Source organism: Sitodiplosis mosellana, unplaced genomic scaffold (assembly GCF_009176505.1).
Source record: "Sitodiplosis mosellana isolate CC-2019 unplaced genomic scaffold, AAFC_SMos_1.0 Smas_scaffold_6162, whole genome shotgun sequence".
Taxonomy (NCBI): domain Eukaryota; kingdom Metazoa; phylum Arthropoda; class Insecta; order Diptera; family Cecidomyiidae; genus Sitodiplosis; species Sitodiplosis mosellana.
This window is the reverse complement of record NW_022601403.1, coordinates 2,898,195-2,918,790: the sequence shown is the minus strand read 5'-3', so window position 1 is coordinate 2,918,790 and position 20,596 is coordinate 2,898,195. Positions and strand designations below refer to the sequence as shown.

Below are 20,596 nucleotides of genomic sequence, written 5' to 3'. Positions count from 1 at the left end.
AGCAATGTTAAACTAAATGGCGAACATTTTCGTCTCTGCACATTTCTTATGGACTATATATGCTATGTAGTGACACAGTGGCAGACTTGTTCACAAATATCGGTAAATGAACAAAACAAAAATCTCATTCCTGCGATGAATAGCTGGCTGCCAATACAACAGCCGATGTTTCGTTTACGTACTACGAATGCGTCAGAACAACACAAAGCATGAAAAATATCGGATAAATTTATTTGATATTTGAAATTTATATAAATAAATTTATCTGCAACCAACCTCTGATTTAATCCACGTATAATGACAATTCCAATTAGAGCTCACAAAATATTATTGCACACATATTTCAAGAAAACAATGTCAAACAATTGATGGAATTACAAATCCACCTATGTGTATAATTGTGCATTCCACATCAAATGGATCGCATAAAAAATACCAGATGTTTAGGCTCATTCCTTCATCGCCTTCATTATGGTTTGGAAAATAAGGCAATTGGGTGACTATACGTGGCTATTTGAATTTGAAAATGTTTTCATCTTCGCGGTATGCACAAACACATTCCGTTTCAAAATCGATTCAAAGTTAATAAAAAACCACAGATCAACTGTCGTATACATTCGGTAAATTTACCGAATTCATATTTATATGAATGATCAAACGACATTACTCATACTTTTGCGTTATATTGATGCCCACGTACCATGATTGTGTTGGTTTGTTGAATAGCTACAGTGTTAGTACTTAAATACAAGGATATAGGGAATTATATTTACTTTACATCACTCAATAAGCCGTACTTAGTAACACTTTCCATAGAGATATTAAAAGCTTCTCAACTAGTTTGAAATTCAAATGAATCTATACCACTTTATTCCTCCAAGTGAGTTGAATTCCAGGCGTTTTTTCGCCTAGATATTAGGCAAATTTACGCCTGAAAGTAAATTTTTAGTTGAAGTTTTAGGCGAAATATAGCCGAAATTCGGCCCCCCCCCTACCCAGCCGGTCAAGGTTTAAAAATCACTCGTCTGATTGCGTAGATAATTTGTGCATGACCCCTACAAATATGTGCATGCATTTGTACGATCCAAAAAAGACAAAAAATGCTCTAATTTTGAGTCTACTATCTGTGGTGAATTTACTGTAAATGCCATTTTCACCACTCGACAGGGCAGCATTTTTTCGCATGTTCGAATATGCAATTATTTTGTGCATAATTTGTGCATAATGAATATGCCTTCGGATTTGCGATATGTGGTCAAATAATTCCAAACCGCCCAAAGTACATATTTGGCCGAAAAATGGGTGTGGTGAATACAAGTTAACTATAGGAAATATCGCTTTTTCATGGCTCACGCCAGTCCCAATAATTTGTGCGTAATTTGTGCATGCCATTTCAGCCGGTCCCTGAATTTGTGCACACCATCAGAGCTCTGTATCGACCCAAAATGGCATTTCCTTAAGTACTTAAGCATGACTTTGACTTTGACTCAGCATGATAAAAATCGACTCAAATCACTACCAATATTTTGTGCGTAATTTGTGCATGCCATTTCAGCCGGTCCCTGAATTTGTGCACACCATCAGAGCTCTCTATCGACCCAAAATGGCATTTCCTTAAGTACTTAAGCATGACTTTGACTTTGACTCAGCATGCTGCCCTGTCGAGTGGTGAAAATGGCATTTACAGTAAATTCACCACAGATAGTAGACTCAAAATTAGAGCATTTTTTGTCTTTTTAAGATCGATTTTTTGTCGTTTTGGTCACTACAAAATAACACCCAAATTCTAGTTATTGATAACAGCTAGTACATTAAAGAGATATAACAACAATTAGTACGAGAGGTAACAAATGTTACAATGACTTTGTGTCAAAAACTCAATAGCATTGAGTCAGTACATTACGAAAATATAAGAAAATTTAATTGTGAATTGAGAAAATGTAACCAAATTCAAGAAACAACAAAACATGAATCGTTAAAAAAGTGAAAGAATTTACAATCTAAGCAAGATCACCTTTTATTAATATAATAATATACACCGCCAAAGACTGGCTGTTTTTATTCAATTCTTATGATTGAAAAAAAAAAAAAATAAATATTGTAAATAGAGTTGATTCTGCATAGTTACATTAAATGGAATGATTAAAAAATATACATTTTTCTGCTTATAGCGTAAATCACATTTGGTTAGGAAAAAAAAATCACCTTTTATTTATCAAGAAGAATTTTTTTCTATTTTCCAGAGATAAAAAAAATTTCTATTGCACTCGTCTCGAAATGTAAACATATGGGGTAGGCATGTTAACTTTAAAAAGAACGTGCTCCATGACCGTATCTCCAATCTTCAAATGCCAATTTGATTTTATGTAACATTATGACATTCAAAAAAAAACTTCGTGCTCTAATTTCATTCCAATTAATCACTCATTCAGATCGCGTTTCATATTCAGCACGTTTGGGTTTGCACAAATCCAGGAGAAAACCATTGAATACCATGAACAATTTAAAAATTTTGAGCTGTTTTTTTCTTCTTCTGAAAACCGATGTTCCAACAAAGCAACAATATCGGCATGGTTGAAGATTGACAAAAAAGTATTAAAATTAATATATGCTACACTACAATTGAATACGGGAACTGAAAGAAATCATCCGATTATTCAGCTATTCGCCACCTGAAAAATATACATCGATCAAAAAAATCAAACCAATTTCCTATTTAGTGAAAATAAATGCACAACATTACCATTGTTGGCAGCATATTGAATCTATTTCAATTTCTTTTCCATATCAGTTTTCTTTCCTTTACCGACAAAAAGTTTGACGACATCATCGTTACCTGAGCAATATTAATACAGATCAATGGAAAAGATCAAAGCGATTTCTTATTTAGTCATTGGCCCTACCATTCTGAGTAGCATATTGAAGAGGTACGAGATTCGCATTATTTTTAATATCAGTGTCGGCTCCTTTTTTGATGAGATGCTTAGCGATTTTTTTGTAGCCTGAAAATTAGTTTAAATTGATGAAAAATATCAAACTAATTTCCTATTTAGTGAAAACACGTATTCAAAATTACCATACTCAGCAGCATAATGAAGAGGTGTATTTCCCAAATTATTTTTACTATCAAGTTTGGCCCCTTTGCCGATGAGAAGTTTAACAATATCTTTGTTCCCTGAAAAATAATTAAAATCGATGAATAAGATCAAATCAATCTATTATTCTTACACAAGCAACGAAGTGTTTAACGCCCTGCGAACAGTTCCTTCATTTTTTTTTAATTTTGCAAACCATTGCATTGTGCTACGGAATTGTGTATTTGTCTGAATTCTATTTTCGATTCACAGTACATTTGCCACTGAAAATGGGAATAGTATGCCCGAAGATTCGCTATAAATTAACCATATTTAATTTTTAAATATGGATTATCAGTTAAAAATGTGCCAACTGTAATTCGAAAAGAAAATTCAGTCAACACACGCACACGTGCTCATTGCTTATTACAATGTATTTTAATCATGATGATAATAGCGAAATATTCAAAATTACCACGAAAAGCAGCTGAATGAAGAGGTGTCGATTTCATATTATTTTCACTATCAAAAATGGCTCCTTTAGCGATGAGCTTTTTTGCTTCCTTCAAATTACCTAAAAAAAAATATAGATTAATAAAACGGATTGAACAAGACATTCTTCTAAAACATAAATGTCCAAAATTACCAGTATCAGCAGCAATATGCAGAGCTGTATTTCCATGTTCGTCTCTTGCGTTTACTATAGGTTAAAAAAAATTATAGATTAGTGAAGTGAATCGAACGAAAATGCATTTTCTTGTCGAAATTGATGGGGAAATGAATGTTTCGCTACTCAGAGACTCTCTTCGGCTTCATAGAAAAAATAAAATTAATTGGAGATATGTCAAAAACTCAGAGAATGGGCTTATATTAAGCAGTAAAAACATAAATGCCAGAAGTCCGTATATGCATAGAATATATTCTATAGCATCCTGTATATGAGGCAATAATAATATTCATCGGGTGGCAGCGGGTATGCGCGGTACGTGAGATGTGACATCTGATGTACGGCATCACCGTATTGGATTGAAGCAAGTGTGTATTTATTTCATATCTCCATACATCAAATGGTACTTTGTATGATGAGAGTGAAAACTGGATAAATAAATGAAACTTCAATCTTACCGTCCCTTCCGGATGGTGCTCCACCCACATCTCCGATTAAGAACTGTGGAAATAGAACAAAGTGATACAATTGGAATGGGAAAAATGGATGAAGTTGGAATTGTTCTCAACTATTTTTCATTCGAATAAACGTTTCCGATGGACATTATTCTTGGAATGGAAGATTTTTCCAACGAAATTAGTTGAGAAAAATTTATCTCAAATTTTCGACTGAAAGAATCAAACGCAAAAAATTCGATCCAAAATTTGCAAGAGAAAAAAGATGACTGAAATTGCCGATAATGCTCACCTCGGATATCGCCAAGCCAATGAGCAGCAGTGTGATAGAACTTCGACTCAGCATTTTTCTAGCTTCGAACTAACAAAAATTTACTATGAACGTATCAATTGAAGAGAATTGACGAACTATTTGATGGATAGACGAATCGAACGCATCTTCTTATATACTTTTCAAGTGTGGTCACGTCAGCAAGAAACACAGTAACGTTAGAGCTCACAAAATATTATTGAACACATATTTCAAGAAAACAATGTCAAACAATCGATAGAATTACAAATCCACCTATGTGTATAATTGTGCATTCCACATCAAATGGATCGCATCAAAAATACAAGATGTTTAGGCTCATTCCTTCATCGCCTTCATTATGGTTTGAGTCAATAAAATAAGTCAATTGGGTGACTATACGTGGCTATTTGAATATGAAAATGTTTGCATCTTCGCGGTATGCACAAACACATTCCGTTTCAAACTCGATTCAAAGTTAAAAAAATAACCACAGATCAACTGTCGTATACATTCGGTAAATTTACCGAATTCATATTTATATGAATGATCAAACGACATGACATTCGAAACCATAGAGCCCGATATACTTATAGCAAAATTACAAAAAACGGAGTCCAAAGAAAAACCTTAACATGGTTCAAGAGCTACCTAACTGATCGTAGACAACGTGTCAAATACAACGAAATATTATCTGATGAAGTCTGTAATAAACTTGGTTTGCCGCAAGGATCAATTTTAGTGCCTTTGCTTTTCATTTTATACATAAATGATTTAGGAGACTGTTTGAAATATTGTAAAATTAAAATGTTTGCCGATGATGCTCTAATTTACGTAATTTTTGATGATTTAAACGATGCGTGCAATAAATTAAATCTAGACCTTGTCGGCCTTTCCAAAAATCTATGTCAACATAAACTTAAATTAAATGTTAAAAAGAAAAAAGCAATGTTGATCTCAAATAAGTAAAATATTGATTATATCAATGAAGAAAAAATTGAGCTGGTAAATGAAATGAAGTATTTAGGAGTTGTTATCGACAATAAGCTAAATTTTGAAGCCAATATTAACTACATTTGTAAGAAAGTAGGAAAAAAATAAGCGTTTTAGCAAGATTAAGAAATCAATTGAATTGTCAACAGAAAATATCCATATACAAAACAATAATTGAGCCCCATTTCACTTACTGCGCAACAATATGGTTCCTTTCCAAGAAGTCAGATTTAAATAGGTTGCAAATAATGCAAAATAAATGCATGAGAAATATCCTAAGGTTTAATAGATTTTCGCATGAAGAAGATATGCTAGAAATATTAAATTTTTTAAGTGTTGAGCAGCTAATCAAATTTAATACATTGTTTTTCATATATAAAATTACAAAGGGATTTGCACCGCAATATTTAACCGAACGAATAGTCTATAATAATCAAAATATAAGGAAAAACACATTAAGAAGCCGCAACAACATTGAATTGATAAATGCAACCAAAGCATGTAGCCAAAATTCACTCTTTTATAAAGGGATTTTGCTATTTAATAGCTTGCCTGTTAATATTAGAAATGAAGTATCAATCGATAAATAACCTCGTGCAGCTTGGCGTCATTTTCTCCGCTTCCATACGTTTGTAATGATGTTTGAACTTTGACAAGCAAGCTTCAACAATGGAAATTAAATACGAGTGGAGACGCCACAAAAATGACTCCAAAATCGTCGATTAATGATCGAACTACTTTAAAACCAAACTAAAAGATGTACTTATGGAAATTATCTAAATAAATTAAATTATTATTATTACTCATACTTTTGCTTTATATTGATGTATAGAAGTAAAAAAATGTGATTCTTATTACTTTACCACCTACTTACTACTGTAATAAGATAACCTATTACTTATTACTCATCTTATTACTTTGTAATAAGTAATAAGACCATCTTATTACAGTAATAAGATTGTAATAAGTATCTTATTACTTTTGGTGCAAAAAAAAAAATCGCAAAAAAAGTTTCATGTAAAAAACATGTCAATTTTCGTCAGACGAAAAAATGTTGAAAAAATGTTGATTTTTGTATGAAACTTTTTGCCACGTGACATATTACATTTGGCATTATATTGCGTGTGTAATGTTAGAAAATCACATTAATGATGTTAGATTTTTGGCATTACCGTTAATGTTAGGTAACATCTTAATATTGTAACGGACGGGTCAAGTAATAGCTATTACAATTGTAACACATTACCGGTAATGCTAAATTTTGGCATTACAATTGTAATAGCATTACTTTGGCTCTTCGTTACAATATTAATGTGTTACAGCAAAATGTAAATCTGTACTTCTGTTAAGTAAGACACATTTAGCCGCTTCAAATGTTCCAAATTTAAATGTAAGTCGCCTAATGTTGTATATTCTGAAAACGAAATGTCCAACGTGCACACATTTCGATACCAAATAAATTGGATTTCGATCGACTCGGCAGGACAGTTCTCCATTTTTAGTACTTCCACAGGATAATAATCACAATCGAAATCATTCATTTCATCACTGCAAACAATGTGCCGCGATTCACGTTTTTGGCTATTATTGCACCATCGATCCGTATACAGCCACGAATTTCTTTGGCCGGAATCAAAATCACCGCGCAAGCTAAAATAAATCTCATTTTGTCAAACGGGACACGAATTTCAAACTGTTTGGCACAAATATAAAATTGAAACTAAACAGGAATCTAATTTATTATTCCCTTTTATATATTTCAATTGTATTTAGTAAGCAAAGCTTTCGTTTATCAATTCCAAGAGAAAATACATATTTTCGTCATAAAGAACCTTCAGCTTAATGCGTTCTTAATGCTCAATTTCATGTTACAAAATATTGCCGATAAAGTTTGATCTTGACGTGGTTGGAATCTGGGAATTTCCGTGTTTTTCGTCCATTCAACATTCCACTGTTGAGTCACAAAATAAGAAACTTTTTCATAAGTTTTATCAAAAAATGATTTCATTCTAGCAATCAAAGAGTAAACAATTTAAATGAAATGAAAATCATTTTATGCAATTTGTCCACGATTATGGTTACTCAATACTCATAGAGCGTATCTATATTTATTGAAAACAAACACTTTCAATTTATTTATTGTTTTATTGTTTTTATTCATAATTTAATAATTTTTAGCATTTTTAGGGTGATTATCAAAGTCAAATATTGAATTCATTCATAAATAGAAGGTGTTTTCTTTTACGAAATTTTTTAGAAGCGTGTACACTGTACAGCCCATGACAAAGTCGTTTTTACTGGCTTTCAGAAATGATTTACATGACCACCATTTTGTCTGTTTGAATACAAAACAGTTAGTGTATCAAAATGAAGTTGCGTTGATTTGGTAGTTTGGATGGATTCCACGTTGAGAAGCCTTGATTTCCACAACTCTGAAATGATAAAGTGTAAAAAAAAAAGTCAATACAAGCTATTTGAGTGTTGCGTTGTGTACGCATAAAATGTAAATTACATTTTGAGTTTGAGTTCCACGATCCCGATTGACCAAAGTGAAGTTGTGATAGTGTTGGTTTGCAGTTGATATCGGCATGGGATCGAATTCGAATGCCAGGTGGTCATAAAGATATTCTCGTTCTTCGATTTCCTCGTAAATATGATCTTATGGATTTGTCTCTGGCTCTGGTTGTAGCTCTTTGCCATTGTCATTTTGGCGGTAAGAAACTTCCATTTGTTCGCTGTTTTTCGAAGATGATTTCCGACGAAGGAAGACAACAACGGCTGCAGCATTGATGATCAAAGGAGACACACCGATCGGAACGGCATACGAAACAACAGAAGAAGAATTTGGCACATATGTCTCAGGAGCAATTGTGGATTCTGTTTCTGCTTCATTCTCATTTTCAGTTTGAAGAGTGCTTATCGGTACACTGCTTTCTGTGATATTGTCCACTGAAGAGCTTTCCCCTTTGGTGTCCGTTTGGTTTTGAATGTCATCAAATAGCACGCATCTCCGGTTATCTCTAGTCTTTCTGCACATGGATATATAGGCGCAATTCAATTTGTTATTCTTGATATACAATAAAGTGAGTTGTGGATATGAATGCTTAAAAAGACCGTCCAGTTGCGTTAGGCAGTTTTTGCCCAAGTTAATCTCATCTTTGGCAAAATTAAACGAAGAAGAAAAATTTAATTTTGTCAAATTGTTGTTAGAAATACCAAGGTACTTAAACTTAAAGTCCAATGTTTCAAAAGGGTTGAACATCAGAAATCGATAAATTTATGCGTCGCAGTGAAATTTCCAAAGTATTCATGGTTCATTTAAATGTATTTTCATTCGATTTTCCCACATAACTCTGCAGAAAGAACAAGAAGACCTAGACTTTGGTCACTGAGTTGCAGTACCTTGATATTTCCTACAACAATTTAACAAAATTGAATCTCTCCACCTCGTTTAATTTTGGGTACTTGACAGAAATTAACTTGGGCGAAAATCACCTAACGCAACTGGACGGTCTTACTAAGCATTCATATCCACAACTCACTAAATTGGATATCACGAATAACAACTTGAATTGCACCTACCGTTATTATTTGAAATTCGTCAATATTTCGGATCGGTGAACCTTTTCTGGTTTACCATTCAAAGACCATAGGATCGATGTGCAACATATCAAGAGTCCAGGTGTTTCCGAAGTATGTTAACGCATCTATTAAAATGTAAATATTTATTAACGTAAAATTCGAAATTGGCATTCCTTATCAGTTGATTAACACTCGAAAACCGAATCAAGTTAAAAACACCATTAAAATGAATCATCAGTCCAATCGACTTGAAAGTGTATCGAACATTTATATTTCAATTAAAGTGAAACATGATTTTAATAGTCAAAAGATATTTCACGATTTGAAAGCGAACAGAATAAATGTAACATAAAAAAACACAAAAAATATCGTGATAAGTTTATCCGTTTGACTTTCGTCATTTTTATTTCTGGTCACTCTATCATGGTTTTGTTTATTTATCGCAGCGGAAATCCAAGAACAGTCATACACTTCCTTGGCCAACACGCAAGCTATAACAAATCACATCTTTTCAGAAACAGGCACAGAACACGAAATTCAAACTGTTCGGACCGAATATGAAATTGAAACTAAGCGGGAATCTCGTTTATCGTTCCCTTTTGTATGATTCAATTGTATTTATGGTGAGATTGTACGGCCTGTGATAGCGAAATCTCCTACATAACGATATTGCTGTTGACGCATAATCGAATCGTCAAAATTCCGCCCTTGTTGTTTCACAACTCAGGAAATCTGGTTGAAATCGATTTTTCTTTCAACAAAATCGAAAAATTTGACGATTCCGTTTTTCATGGTGATGTATTCAAAATATCGAAGTATTGGATGTGTCAGGCAATTCGCTTGAAAAGATCAACAACAACTCATTCTTGAAACTAGCAAAATTGCAACGATTGAGTTTATCACAAACAGCCTTATCAGAAGTGGAACCGAACACGTTTTTCCATCAAATCAACATACAAACATTGGACTTAACGAGTAATAAAATCAAAACTTTGAACTCAAATATTCTTACATCGCTGTTGGAGTTAACACAGTTGGGAGAGCTCTGCATTGGAAACAACCAACTGCGCGAACTAAATGGCTTCACGAGTTCCTTTTTTACGAAAATAACTGGCATCAGTGATGGAATGGCATACGCCACCGTAGTCCATTCACTGGCTTATGCAGAATGTAAGCGTAAGCCAACCATAAGCAATGAATGCGTTTAAATACGTTTGACGTCATTTGACAGCTGGATAATTTGTGTTGGCTTACGCCAGCTTATGCAAAAGTGGACAATTGTCCAGCCTATCTAACAACACTGACTGGCATTGTAGCCTCAAAGTTTGAGTGCACATTTTTGGAAGAAGGTGCGGAAATCATCAATTGGGATCAACTGAGAGACTGTTCTCGACCAATGAAATGCATCTTTTACAATGCAAGCACCGATTTCGATGATAAAGATAATAGAGCGCTGGAAGATAAAAACAATGAGGTAGAAAGTTTAGAACACATTAAAGATATTGTAGAAACACAAATTCATTGAATGATCTTACTTGCAGGAACACAAAACGGACCCAACAAATCGGTGGCTCTTGATGATATCGATCACTATTGGCTTGATCATTGCAGCAGTAGCAGTCATTTGGCTGGTTTACCAGGGCTTAATACAGCAGATATACAATTCATCACGAGTTTCATATCGACCAAATGGCATTTTAATAGGAGATATTGAATGATATTTGATAGGGAGTGAAATGGATGTTAAAATAGAACTCAATTCTATTCAGTTAAATACTTTCAATTTAAACACTTGAACAACCAAATTTGACTCTTTTCCAAAATATTTTTCTTCTATTTTATCTCTATTAAAACCGTCGCTTGTTTCTATCTTGGGCAGATTCGCAAAGAATCTTACTTTGTAGTTAAAGCATTTGAATCAGAAAATAAAAATGTAGATAGTTTCATGGACAAATATGGATGTTACAATAAATAAATAATATCATGGATAATTAAATATTATACTAATGTTCGAAAATAGAATGTGCTTACACTTTGAATATCAAAATAAATGTAAACGGTTTGAAGTCTCGAAAAAAAAATATCGTTGACAAGTGGCTTCTTTACTCCGTCTTATGACGAAAATCCTGACTGAAAATACAAATTTGGCTAATTGGTTATGAAATTGGAATGTATGCCAACGAATTGCATAATTCAAGGTGTTTAACGGTACGCTACTATACCTGCACATGAGGAATTGACAAAAAAAAAGCTTCAAATGCTAAATAGCTTAACCATTCAGTAGATTTTCTAATGGAAACTTGTCAAATGTTGTGAAAGGTACGAAATTGCGATTAGCTTTCTGGAATACTGTTGAAGAAGTAGAGTCAATCGGCTGAGTGTAGCCTCAAACAAGCTTATTTAATAACAATGGAGCTTGAGTGAAGCTAATAAGCTTGGTGGAGCTTGAGTTGAAGTAGAAAAATTGCAGATTCTGTATAAGAACATGTAATAAAAATCACAAAAATTGAAGTTTAACCAAGTTTCCTTTGGGAATTTAGGTAATTAATTCTTATTCAGCATTGAACCTGAATCGAATTTTTGCATGAAGAGAAAAAACATACGATGGAAAAGTTCAATCTAATCCTAATCACCGTTTTATATAAATTTACTCGTAGTAAACGCTACACCACATTTGAATCCTCTTTTTGGCATTGAATATTCGTCTTCTTTTTATACTCATTGATATTCTAATGGTCACAAATCATTTCGTACCAACAACGAAGTCAACAAAACGTCAGATCAACAACCAAGCGACACGAATAGTAAAAAAAAATAACTAAAATTAAGAGGAAAAAAACATCGAAACAGAAACAAAGCAAACATACGTTTTTAGATGGCGGAGCATCTCAGCATATCGTATGCCGCGGATATATCCCAGCATATCGACGACTCAAGTCCCTGTATAAATGGCGTGCGTTGCTATGCACAGCTACATCGACTACACACAAACTCTGCGCGCAGCAATGCACACCACTTATACAGTGACTTGCGTCGATATATCCGCTGCATACAATATGCTGAGCTGCTCAGCCATCCAAAAACGTATGTTTGAAACAAAGTAACGAGACAATTTGGGAATCGATTTGATAAGAGTCGTGGCGACAAGACCCTGGCAATGAAAAAACAACATGTTGAAAGCAAAAAACACACACACATACTATCAGCGGAAGGGAAAAAAACACATCAAAATAGAAGAAAAAAAAAACAAAAACACTAATAAGGCAATAAAACGCTTGGCTGCATAAAATGAAGGCTAGTTTAGGCACAATCCAAAGAGGCGTACGTGATAATGCTGTCGTCATAATCATTACATGTATCGTTTGTCGCTACTTTTGAGCGTGAGAGCGCGTCGACAATCTATACATAATTTTAATGCCGTCGCGCGTATTTGTTCATTTGAATTTGATTATTTTTTTTTTCTTCGTCGATTGCACCCAGTTCCTGTGTGTGTGTGTGTGTGTGTGCTTATCGCAATCGAGATTCCCAAGCAAAAATTCACACCAAATTGACGTTGCGTTAACGCATGTCTGACACTGTTCTCAAACGGTTTTGAACGTCAAACCATGTGGCTATAGTATAATAGAGTATGAAGCCGTTGGACATCATTTTTGTTTTCAAATAACCGTGTGGATGCAGTGTAAGTTTGTTTGGGTATCAAGAGTCGATACCAAAAATGGTTTCAAAATTCGCCATGATAACGCAACGATCATACACTTCGACGACATGGTTTTAAATGTAAAACAGTTTGGCGGACTTCCACACTGTTCAATACAAACATGAACTGCATCCACTCGGTTATTTGACATTAAAAATGATGTCAAACGACTTTATACTCTACTACACTATAGCCACACGGTTTAACGTTCAAAACCATGTGAGAATAGTGTTAATTATGTGTTAACGCAACGTCGATTCAGTGTGAATTTTTGCTAAGGATTGTTTCTCACATTCGCCAATTTGTTCCATAATTTGGCCAAAACTAGCGAATAAAACGCTCATGTGTCATATAATTTGCACTTTCGCAGATTATATTTCGCAAATGGGTATGGTTATGAATATTGTATTGATAAATCCCGGCCCGTGTGAAAAAAAAATGACTGACTGACTATAACTTCAGTTGACTTTAGTTGATTGAATTTATGTTTGTGTTCTAAGAAAATCACTTTGTCCCAAATGAAACAACTTGGATTGACTTGTAAGTTCAAATGATTTCAGTTAACTATGATAGACTTACACTACACTTTGTACTGAAATGCCAATCAAAGTAAGTCATTTTTGTCCCAAATTAGTTAACTGACTGCTCAATTACTATTTTTTCACACGGGAGCACAAACACCAGAATGCGATAATATTATTTCGCACAATGATACCATTCGCCAAAAACAGGCAATTCATCATTTAAAAATGATTACTATCATTTGATTTGTTTTTTCAATCAGAATTTTACGCGTGCACTTGTTATCGAAATGCGCACTTTGAGATCATCTTGTGATTGAAGTGTGGCCGTGTGTACGATGGTTGAGATTTTTCCAATTTTATTTATGCGCGTTTTTCCTTGCAATGCGCGCAACGATTGTTTCGATAATAAATTTTGATCGAACAGCGGTCGAAATTCGGGATGATATGTAATTTTTGTATGCCTTTGGAATTTCAAATGAAATTTACCGACTCTTTGACACCTGTAGCCTGAATGAATTGAATGATGACATAATGACGAGAAAATGGGTCAAGCCAACGATAGACGGTAGCTGCAGATATCACATGTTGTTTTTTTTCAAATTCTGACTCCAATATCAATTCTGATTTAATAGATTCTAATTTGATTGAAATTATTCTCTTTGAAATGTTTTTAGTTGCCCAATTCACACACTTCCACTTGAAAATATTGAGACGTAAAGAAAAGAAAATTTCAAAGGATAAGAATAGGCGGAAAATTGAATGAAAAATGTATTCACCTGAAAATATTTTACGTGTTTCTATTTGGTTCAGATTATGGTTGCATTGTTTTTTTTTACTTCTTCTTTTTATTCTTGACTATCGCACTCTTATTTTGTTGTAATTATAACGAACGCTCGTGTTGATTAGGTTTTTACGCAATTATCAATAACCAGCTGCAAATATGTATATTTGCCCTTCAAGGCATCATAAAATAAGTGAAAAAAAGTGAAAAAAAGGAAAAAAGAAGTTCCCGAACGAAATGCATAAAAACAAAATAACAGCCAGACAATGGTGACGTGGTGTGATCTTATCGCATTCCTCGCCGAAATCAAAATTTCGATCGATTTATTGCGGATGAAGTCAAGTAGTAGTGTTCCATGAATAATCGTCATAATAAATTATTTTGGAGTCGGATCGTATTTTGTGCCGAAGAAAGAAAAAACCAAACCGAACCATAAACTAATATAATCTATTGAATTAGTGCCACTTAGTTTGAACCACATTTTTCTGACTCATTTGCTCTCTTCTTTCCGTCGTACTTGACAGTCCTTTCTCTATCTTCAGTAGAAGAAACCCCAGAAATTCCAATGAAAAACATTGTGATGCATTTTTGGATATTTTACAGCAGGTATAATTGTCGAGACAACAATCAAATATAAAATGAAACGAGACGAAACAATTATTAACTCAGGATATTCAACTACTTTACTTCAACGATTTCTGATTGAGAAAAAAACGACAACAAAAATGCCATTGTTTCCCAAAATCAATGAGAATGTGAAATTAATTCATTATAAAACAATTTGTTGATTACTTCTCGAACAAATTATCTTGAAAAACGGAATTGAATGAGCCACACTTGATTATCACCTGCGTTGACTAAATGATTAATCACAAAGAACGTGCGGATCTCGCGATCAATAAATTACACCTCTCTGAGTTTCATCACAGCGCTCTTTGCATCGATATTGACGCGGCTTAGATATGTTTATTGTTTAATGACACTTAGATATTTTACATACAATTGCCCAATTCAAATACTTTTGCTGAGAGAATAAACAAGACCGCAGAGCTTCGCTTCGCTCCGCGGAGTCTGCTCTGCATCCTTGAGTTTTTAGTTACTTAATCTATTTTGTTGTTTCACAACAAACTATTTTTTGGCGCACTACATGAAATGTATTTCATCAAAGTAACTTTGAAGTAATATATTTATTTGCAAAATGAATTACAAGATCTTGGTTTTATTTCTTTTTTGAAATATACTGCCCTTGGCTTAAATTAAATAAAAAATATGAGCATAAAATTCAAAATTCACCATAATTTGTTTCATCACTCAAAAAGTATTAAGAAAAATAAAAGCAGATAAGTAGCTCTACATTTCATGTAGTGCTTAAAAGACGAAGAAAAAAAAAACAATCGCGATCGTAATTATTTGGGCTCATTGACGGACTTAATCTTATCGATGCACACAACACAAATTAATGAGCAGACGAACACGTGCCAAAAATGAATGAATGAACACCAACCACTCGAAATGAAACATTTTTCTAGATTAGATGCACACTTTTATGGCCATTATGACATCATTACATTTGGAATTTGACTTTTTTATGCATTCTTCATTCTGGTTTTGTATGAACGTTTTTCGATTCGTTTGGAGCTTTTCTGACATTTTTTTCTTCCTTTTTTCAGAATTTTTACTTTCAATCTTGAGTTGCATCAAGATTTTAAAATTGTCCAAGAATTAAATCAAGTAAAAAATCACGATGGGAAAATTCCCAAACTCATTTGCAAATCGAATGAATGCAATATGCATTCAAGTATATGGAACAAAGTAGCAGAACTAAGTGAGTGATAGGTTCAATTTTCCCTCATAAATGAAACCAAAAATTCGTCCTTCATCGATTGTAATCGTAAATTGTGAACAGTTTTGAAATAGCGTAAGTTTCTCTTCGCTATTGCGAATTGCGGTGATCAATGCTCGAAGACTTTATATCTCGATATATTTAAGATAAATGAAACGATAGGATCGTAGCCATTACAATAATTTAAGCGCTGAAACTTTGGCCCCATGTAATCAATACACATTCCAGTACGTGGAAATCCACTTTACCGTCCGCACTTGAGACAAATAACGGAGCAGATCAACCTTTACACCACATCAAAAGCGCAAACAAAACAGCAAGAAGAATCGTCTGCAAATTTACAGCATAACGAACAAAAAAAACCCAACAACAACTATGACGCAATTCCTCGATCGCAAGAGAAAAAAATATTCTGCTTCACAAGAGGAAATCGATTACAAATTCACGGAATCTACTCGAAAAGCAAAAACACAGGTGAAACGCTACAACGGAATCGACTACACATTCTTTTCCTTTGGCTTGATAAGATAATGAGATTGAGCAGCAACAACAACGAACGAAAAACAAAATCTAGTATTTATATGCTGCGGTAAAGCACTTGAAAATCCGATTATTTAAACGGACGCTGGCCCATTCAATTCAAGTCATAAGCCAATCTACTTCCAAAGTAAAAGGACATAACAAACAAACAGCGTCGAAGTAGAAGGAACAAGCTTTCAGACAAAGCACTCGCTAGATAACAACAACACATACACAAATCGAAAGCGGGAAAAACAGAATCGCGGAAAATAGTGGAATATTAAAAAAAAATCGATCGAAGAACGAATGAACGAAAAAACAAGATGCAGTTTCTAAAATTGATAATGTTCTGCATTGCAATTGCAATGTGCCACGGCAGAGGCTCGAAGAATCCAAATTTTGCACCGGGACGCAGTGTGATCGTTCATTTATTCGAATGGAAATGGAACGATATTGCATTGGAATGCGAACGATTTTTGGGACCAAAAGGATATGCTGGCTTTCAGGTAATGCATTCAGTTGATTTCCTTTGAGTCCTTCATTACTCTGGACTTTGAACATTTTGTTTGTAATGAATTTCGTTTTTTCATTGTTGAAAATGATGAACCGAATTGGTTTGCATCTTGGTTTTTCATAAGACAATTCAATTCAAACCAATTAAATTCATTTTTCAACATCGTCTAATCATTTTTTATTGCTCTTCATTCGTTTAGGTGTCACCAGTTACAGAAAATGTAATAATACCGGGTCGATCATGGTATGAACGCTATCAACCGATTTCCCATAAGATCTTGACACGTTCGGGTAATGAGCAGGAATTTACCGATATGGTACGACGATGCAATGCCGTTGGTGTTCGCACATATGTTGATGTGGTTATCAATCATATGACTGCCATTCACGCAACAAACATTGGCACCGGCGGTTCAATTGCCGATCCATTTTGCCGACGCTATCCAGCCATTGGATTCAACGAGACACATTTCAATAATCCCGTGTGTAGCATCTACGACTATAATAATGCAAACGAAGTACGCAATTGTGAATTGGTTGGGTTACGCGATTTAAACCATACGAATCCATTTGTGCGTGAAAAGACCATTGAATTTTTGAATCATTTGATCGATTTGGGCGTTGCCGGATTCCGTGTGGATGCTGCCAAACATATGTGGCCACATGATTTGGAAGCCATTTACAAAGGTCTTAAGCCATTGAACACAGATCATGGATTTGAAGACGGTGCTCTACCATATATCGTACAAGAAGTTATCGACCTCGGTGGCGAAGGCATTTCATGTCACGAATATACACCATTGGTAAGTTTCAGCGATTCGATACAAAACGGAATTGGTATTCGATGATCCGTAAACAATTGACCCGTTTTCATAAATTCGATTTGATAATTTAATTCCAGGGTGCGATAACTGAATTCCGTTTTTCGGCACATATTGGTCGTGTGTTCCGTAGTCATATCCCGATGCATTGGTTACGCAGTTGGGGCGTCGGCTGGGGATTTGTTGATCATCAAGATGCATTAGTTTTTGTTGACAATCATGATAATCAACGTGGCCATGGTGCTGGTGGTGATACGGTGTTGATGTACCGTGATGGAAAGAATTATCGCATGGCAACGGCTTGGGCATTAGCACATCCGTATGGTAATGTTCGTGTGATGAGTTCATTTGATTTTCAACAAGGTGCTAACGATATGGGACCACCACATGATGACCATGAAAATCTGCTGTCACCAATAATCAATGCGGACGGTTCATGCGGAAATGGATGGATTTGTGAACATCGTTGGAATACAACGGTAAATATGGTTAGCTTCCGAATTGCAGCCGGCGATGCACCGATTTTAATGTGGTACGACAATGAGCATAGCCATGTGGCATTCAGTCGTGGCAATCGAGCATTTATCGCATTCAATCGTGAAGACAATGATTTTGATGCTATTCTTAATACAAAACTGCCACCCGGCATCTATTGTGATATCATTTCGGGACAACGAGATGACAATCGATGCACCGGTACACAGGTAGTTGTCGATGAACAGAGCAACGCTCGTGTCGTCATTCCAGCCAATTCACTCACAAGTGTGGTTGCCATCCATGTTGGTCAACTCTCTAAACTCATCTAAAGTTCCAAATGGAAAAGATCATCATCTAAACGATGGAAAATCAACGAAAAAGCGCACACGCGAACAAAGACTGAGTATTAAAATATTGGTAATTAGATCTTTATGATGAATTTCTGGAATCTATTTTGCAAGCGAACTATGGACAATTCTTATAATACATTCATTCAGAACAAAAAAAAAAACAATTTTCAATAAACGAAAAACAAATAATAACGTAAGGAGACATACAGCTTACACAATCAGATAGAGAATCAGGCAACTGATGACTATAATGGTTAGACAATTGATATTTTCTATTCAAATTATTTAATTTATTTGAAACAACAATAAAAGACAAATAAATGAACGAAACACCTGCTTAATAGCTCATAGCATTAGACTGAAAAGACTAATGCAGTTAGTCGTTAGTTATACCGTTTGTAAATGTTTTTAATTAGAAAAATAAACATAATTTGAACGATAAAATGGATGTGTGATTTTGTTTTTTGCTTCTTTTTTTTCTTTAAACTCTTTTGAATCACTCTTTTTGCGTTATTTTCAGTTTTTATACGACTTTTGTTTTGTAACAAGGTTTGACACGGCCAAATGAGTTCACCTCGGAAAAACTCGATTATTTTCAAAAATATTAAGAAAAACCCTTTCTCGTCATTCTTAAAAAGCACTTGTTGAAAACTAATTGTTCAAAAAAAATAGTTGTTTTCAATACGGCTTGATCTTTCAAGTGATTTTGATTTTTCATGTGACTCAACGTGAGTCAATTTCTATTGTGTATTCTATTTTTAATTGGCACTTTGTACACACGCCGAGAGGCAAGGCAATTACCAATCATTCGGACGATACCGGCCATTTCCAAGATATGATTATGACTATAACAATTGAAAGGTTCTACTCGTGCAATCATTTGACTGATTATTAGCTGCAGAAATGATCGAGTACGTCAATGATATAAAATCATTCGGATATATTTGATACGAACATCGTCTTGGTAAATTTCACACAATAGAAACCTAATGCGACTTTGATTTGAGCTTCAAGGGTGTTTCTTTTTTTTTATTGATTAAATAAAACAAACACACGATTAACGAAGAAAGTCCTCGGAAACGTGTTTTTTTTTTGTTTGTTTGTTATCAACAGATATCTTTTGCTTTCATCTTTACATTTCGCCACAATCCCTATTTAATACACATGTGTATGTCATTTGAATCAGCAGCTTTGATTGATATGCTGATTGAGTATAAATTCAAATCTATTCCGAATCCTTCTTTCGAAATTTCTCGATTGAAGAACAAATTTCGAACTGTTTTTTCGTCATATTTTTCATTCAAAAATGCTTTCACTGCCAATCATTAGAGTGGGACAATATCTTGTTGGCGTTTGATGATAATGTATCGTAACGATGAGTGTGTGGAAAGTAAAATGGCATTGAATATTAAATATTTGCTTATTATAATCTTGGATTTGTGTTGGTCATAGATGGATGCCGATAGGTGTAAAGCTTAAATGCTCTATGTTTACGCAATCGTATTGGGGTTTGAATATTGCATCACTAAATTATTTGAAAATTTATATTCATTTTTATCTGACCCAACTGAAAAGACTTTGTTATGGGCTGCGCACAACAATACAAATAACATTTTCATCATTCGTCCACATTTGCAATATTTGTTATATAATATCATAATATTTGTCCACTGGACAGGTTGCATAATGTCGAACATTTTCAACTCAAAATTTGAGCGTATTTTCTAGTCGATCGCTTTTTCAAACAATTCAATTCATGTTTGCAGGGAAATGTGTCACAATGATCGAATATTCGCAACAATTTCAACAATTACCGTTCCAAAAAAGAAAAAAAATCAGAAAAAGAAAAAAATTCAAAATAAACTTTTAATTTCATTCTTGCATTGAATATTCATTGAATTGAAATGAATTCTTTAGCATTTTATTACCTTCACGTAAGCTCATTCTCAGACTAGGTTTTTGCTTATGAGCTAACGAATTGTGGATATTCACATAGTCGGAAAGCTTTTGA

General features: G+C 34.2%; 2 protein-coding genes and 1 long non-coding RNA gene across 4 annotated transcripts; 1 reads left to right on the top strand and 2 right to left on the bottom strand.

Moving 5' to 3' along the window:
* Window positions 1-2,015: 2,015 nt before the first annotated feature.
* LOC129574410 (ankyrin repeat domain-containing protein 1-like) lies at window positions 2,016-7,204 on the bottom strand. The gene is made up of 8 exons (XM_055456419.1): window positions 4,489-7,204; window positions 4,200-4,242; window positions 3,721-3,774; window positions 3,550-3,648; window positions 3,077-3,175; window positions 2,904-3,002; window positions 2,744-2,836; window positions 2,016-2,672 (listed from the first exon to the last, which is right to left on the bottom strand). Exons 1-7 carry the CDS (start codon window positions 4,540-4,542, stop codon window positions 2,766-2,768), a joined length of 519 nt encoding a protein of 172 aa, XP_055312394.1. The 5' UTR covers window positions 4,543-7,204; the 3' UTR covers window positions 2,016-2,672; window positions 2,744-2,765.
* Window positions 7,205-7,623: 419 nt separating this feature from the next.
* LOC129574408 (uncharacterized) lies at window positions 7,624-9,783 on the bottom strand. 2 transcript variants are annotated; one of them, XR_008688684.1, is made up of 4 exons: window positions 9,530-9,783; window positions 9,061-9,185; window positions 7,991-8,507; window positions 7,624-7,910 (listed from the first exon to the last, which is right to left on the bottom strand). It is a non-coding gene; the product is annotated as an uncharacterized LOC129574408 (long non-coding RNA). The 2 variants fall into 2 exon arrangements; XR_008688683.1 differs by having other exon boundaries at window positions 9,061-9,781.
* Window positions 9,784-14,393: 4,610 nt separating this feature from the next.
* On the top strand, window positions 14,394-19,029 carry LOC129574407 (alpha-amylase 2-like). The gene is made up of 3 exons (XM_055456417.1): window positions 14,394-16,930; window positions 17,138-17,740; window positions 17,839-19,029. Exons 1-3 carry the CDS (start codon window positions 16,748-16,750, stop codon window positions 18,562-18,564), a joined length of 1,512 nt encoding a protein of 503 aa, XP_055312392.1. The 5' UTR covers window positions 14,394-16,747; the 3' UTR covers window positions 18,565-19,029.
* The last annotated feature ends 1,567 nt before the right edge of the window (window positions 19,030-20,596 follow it).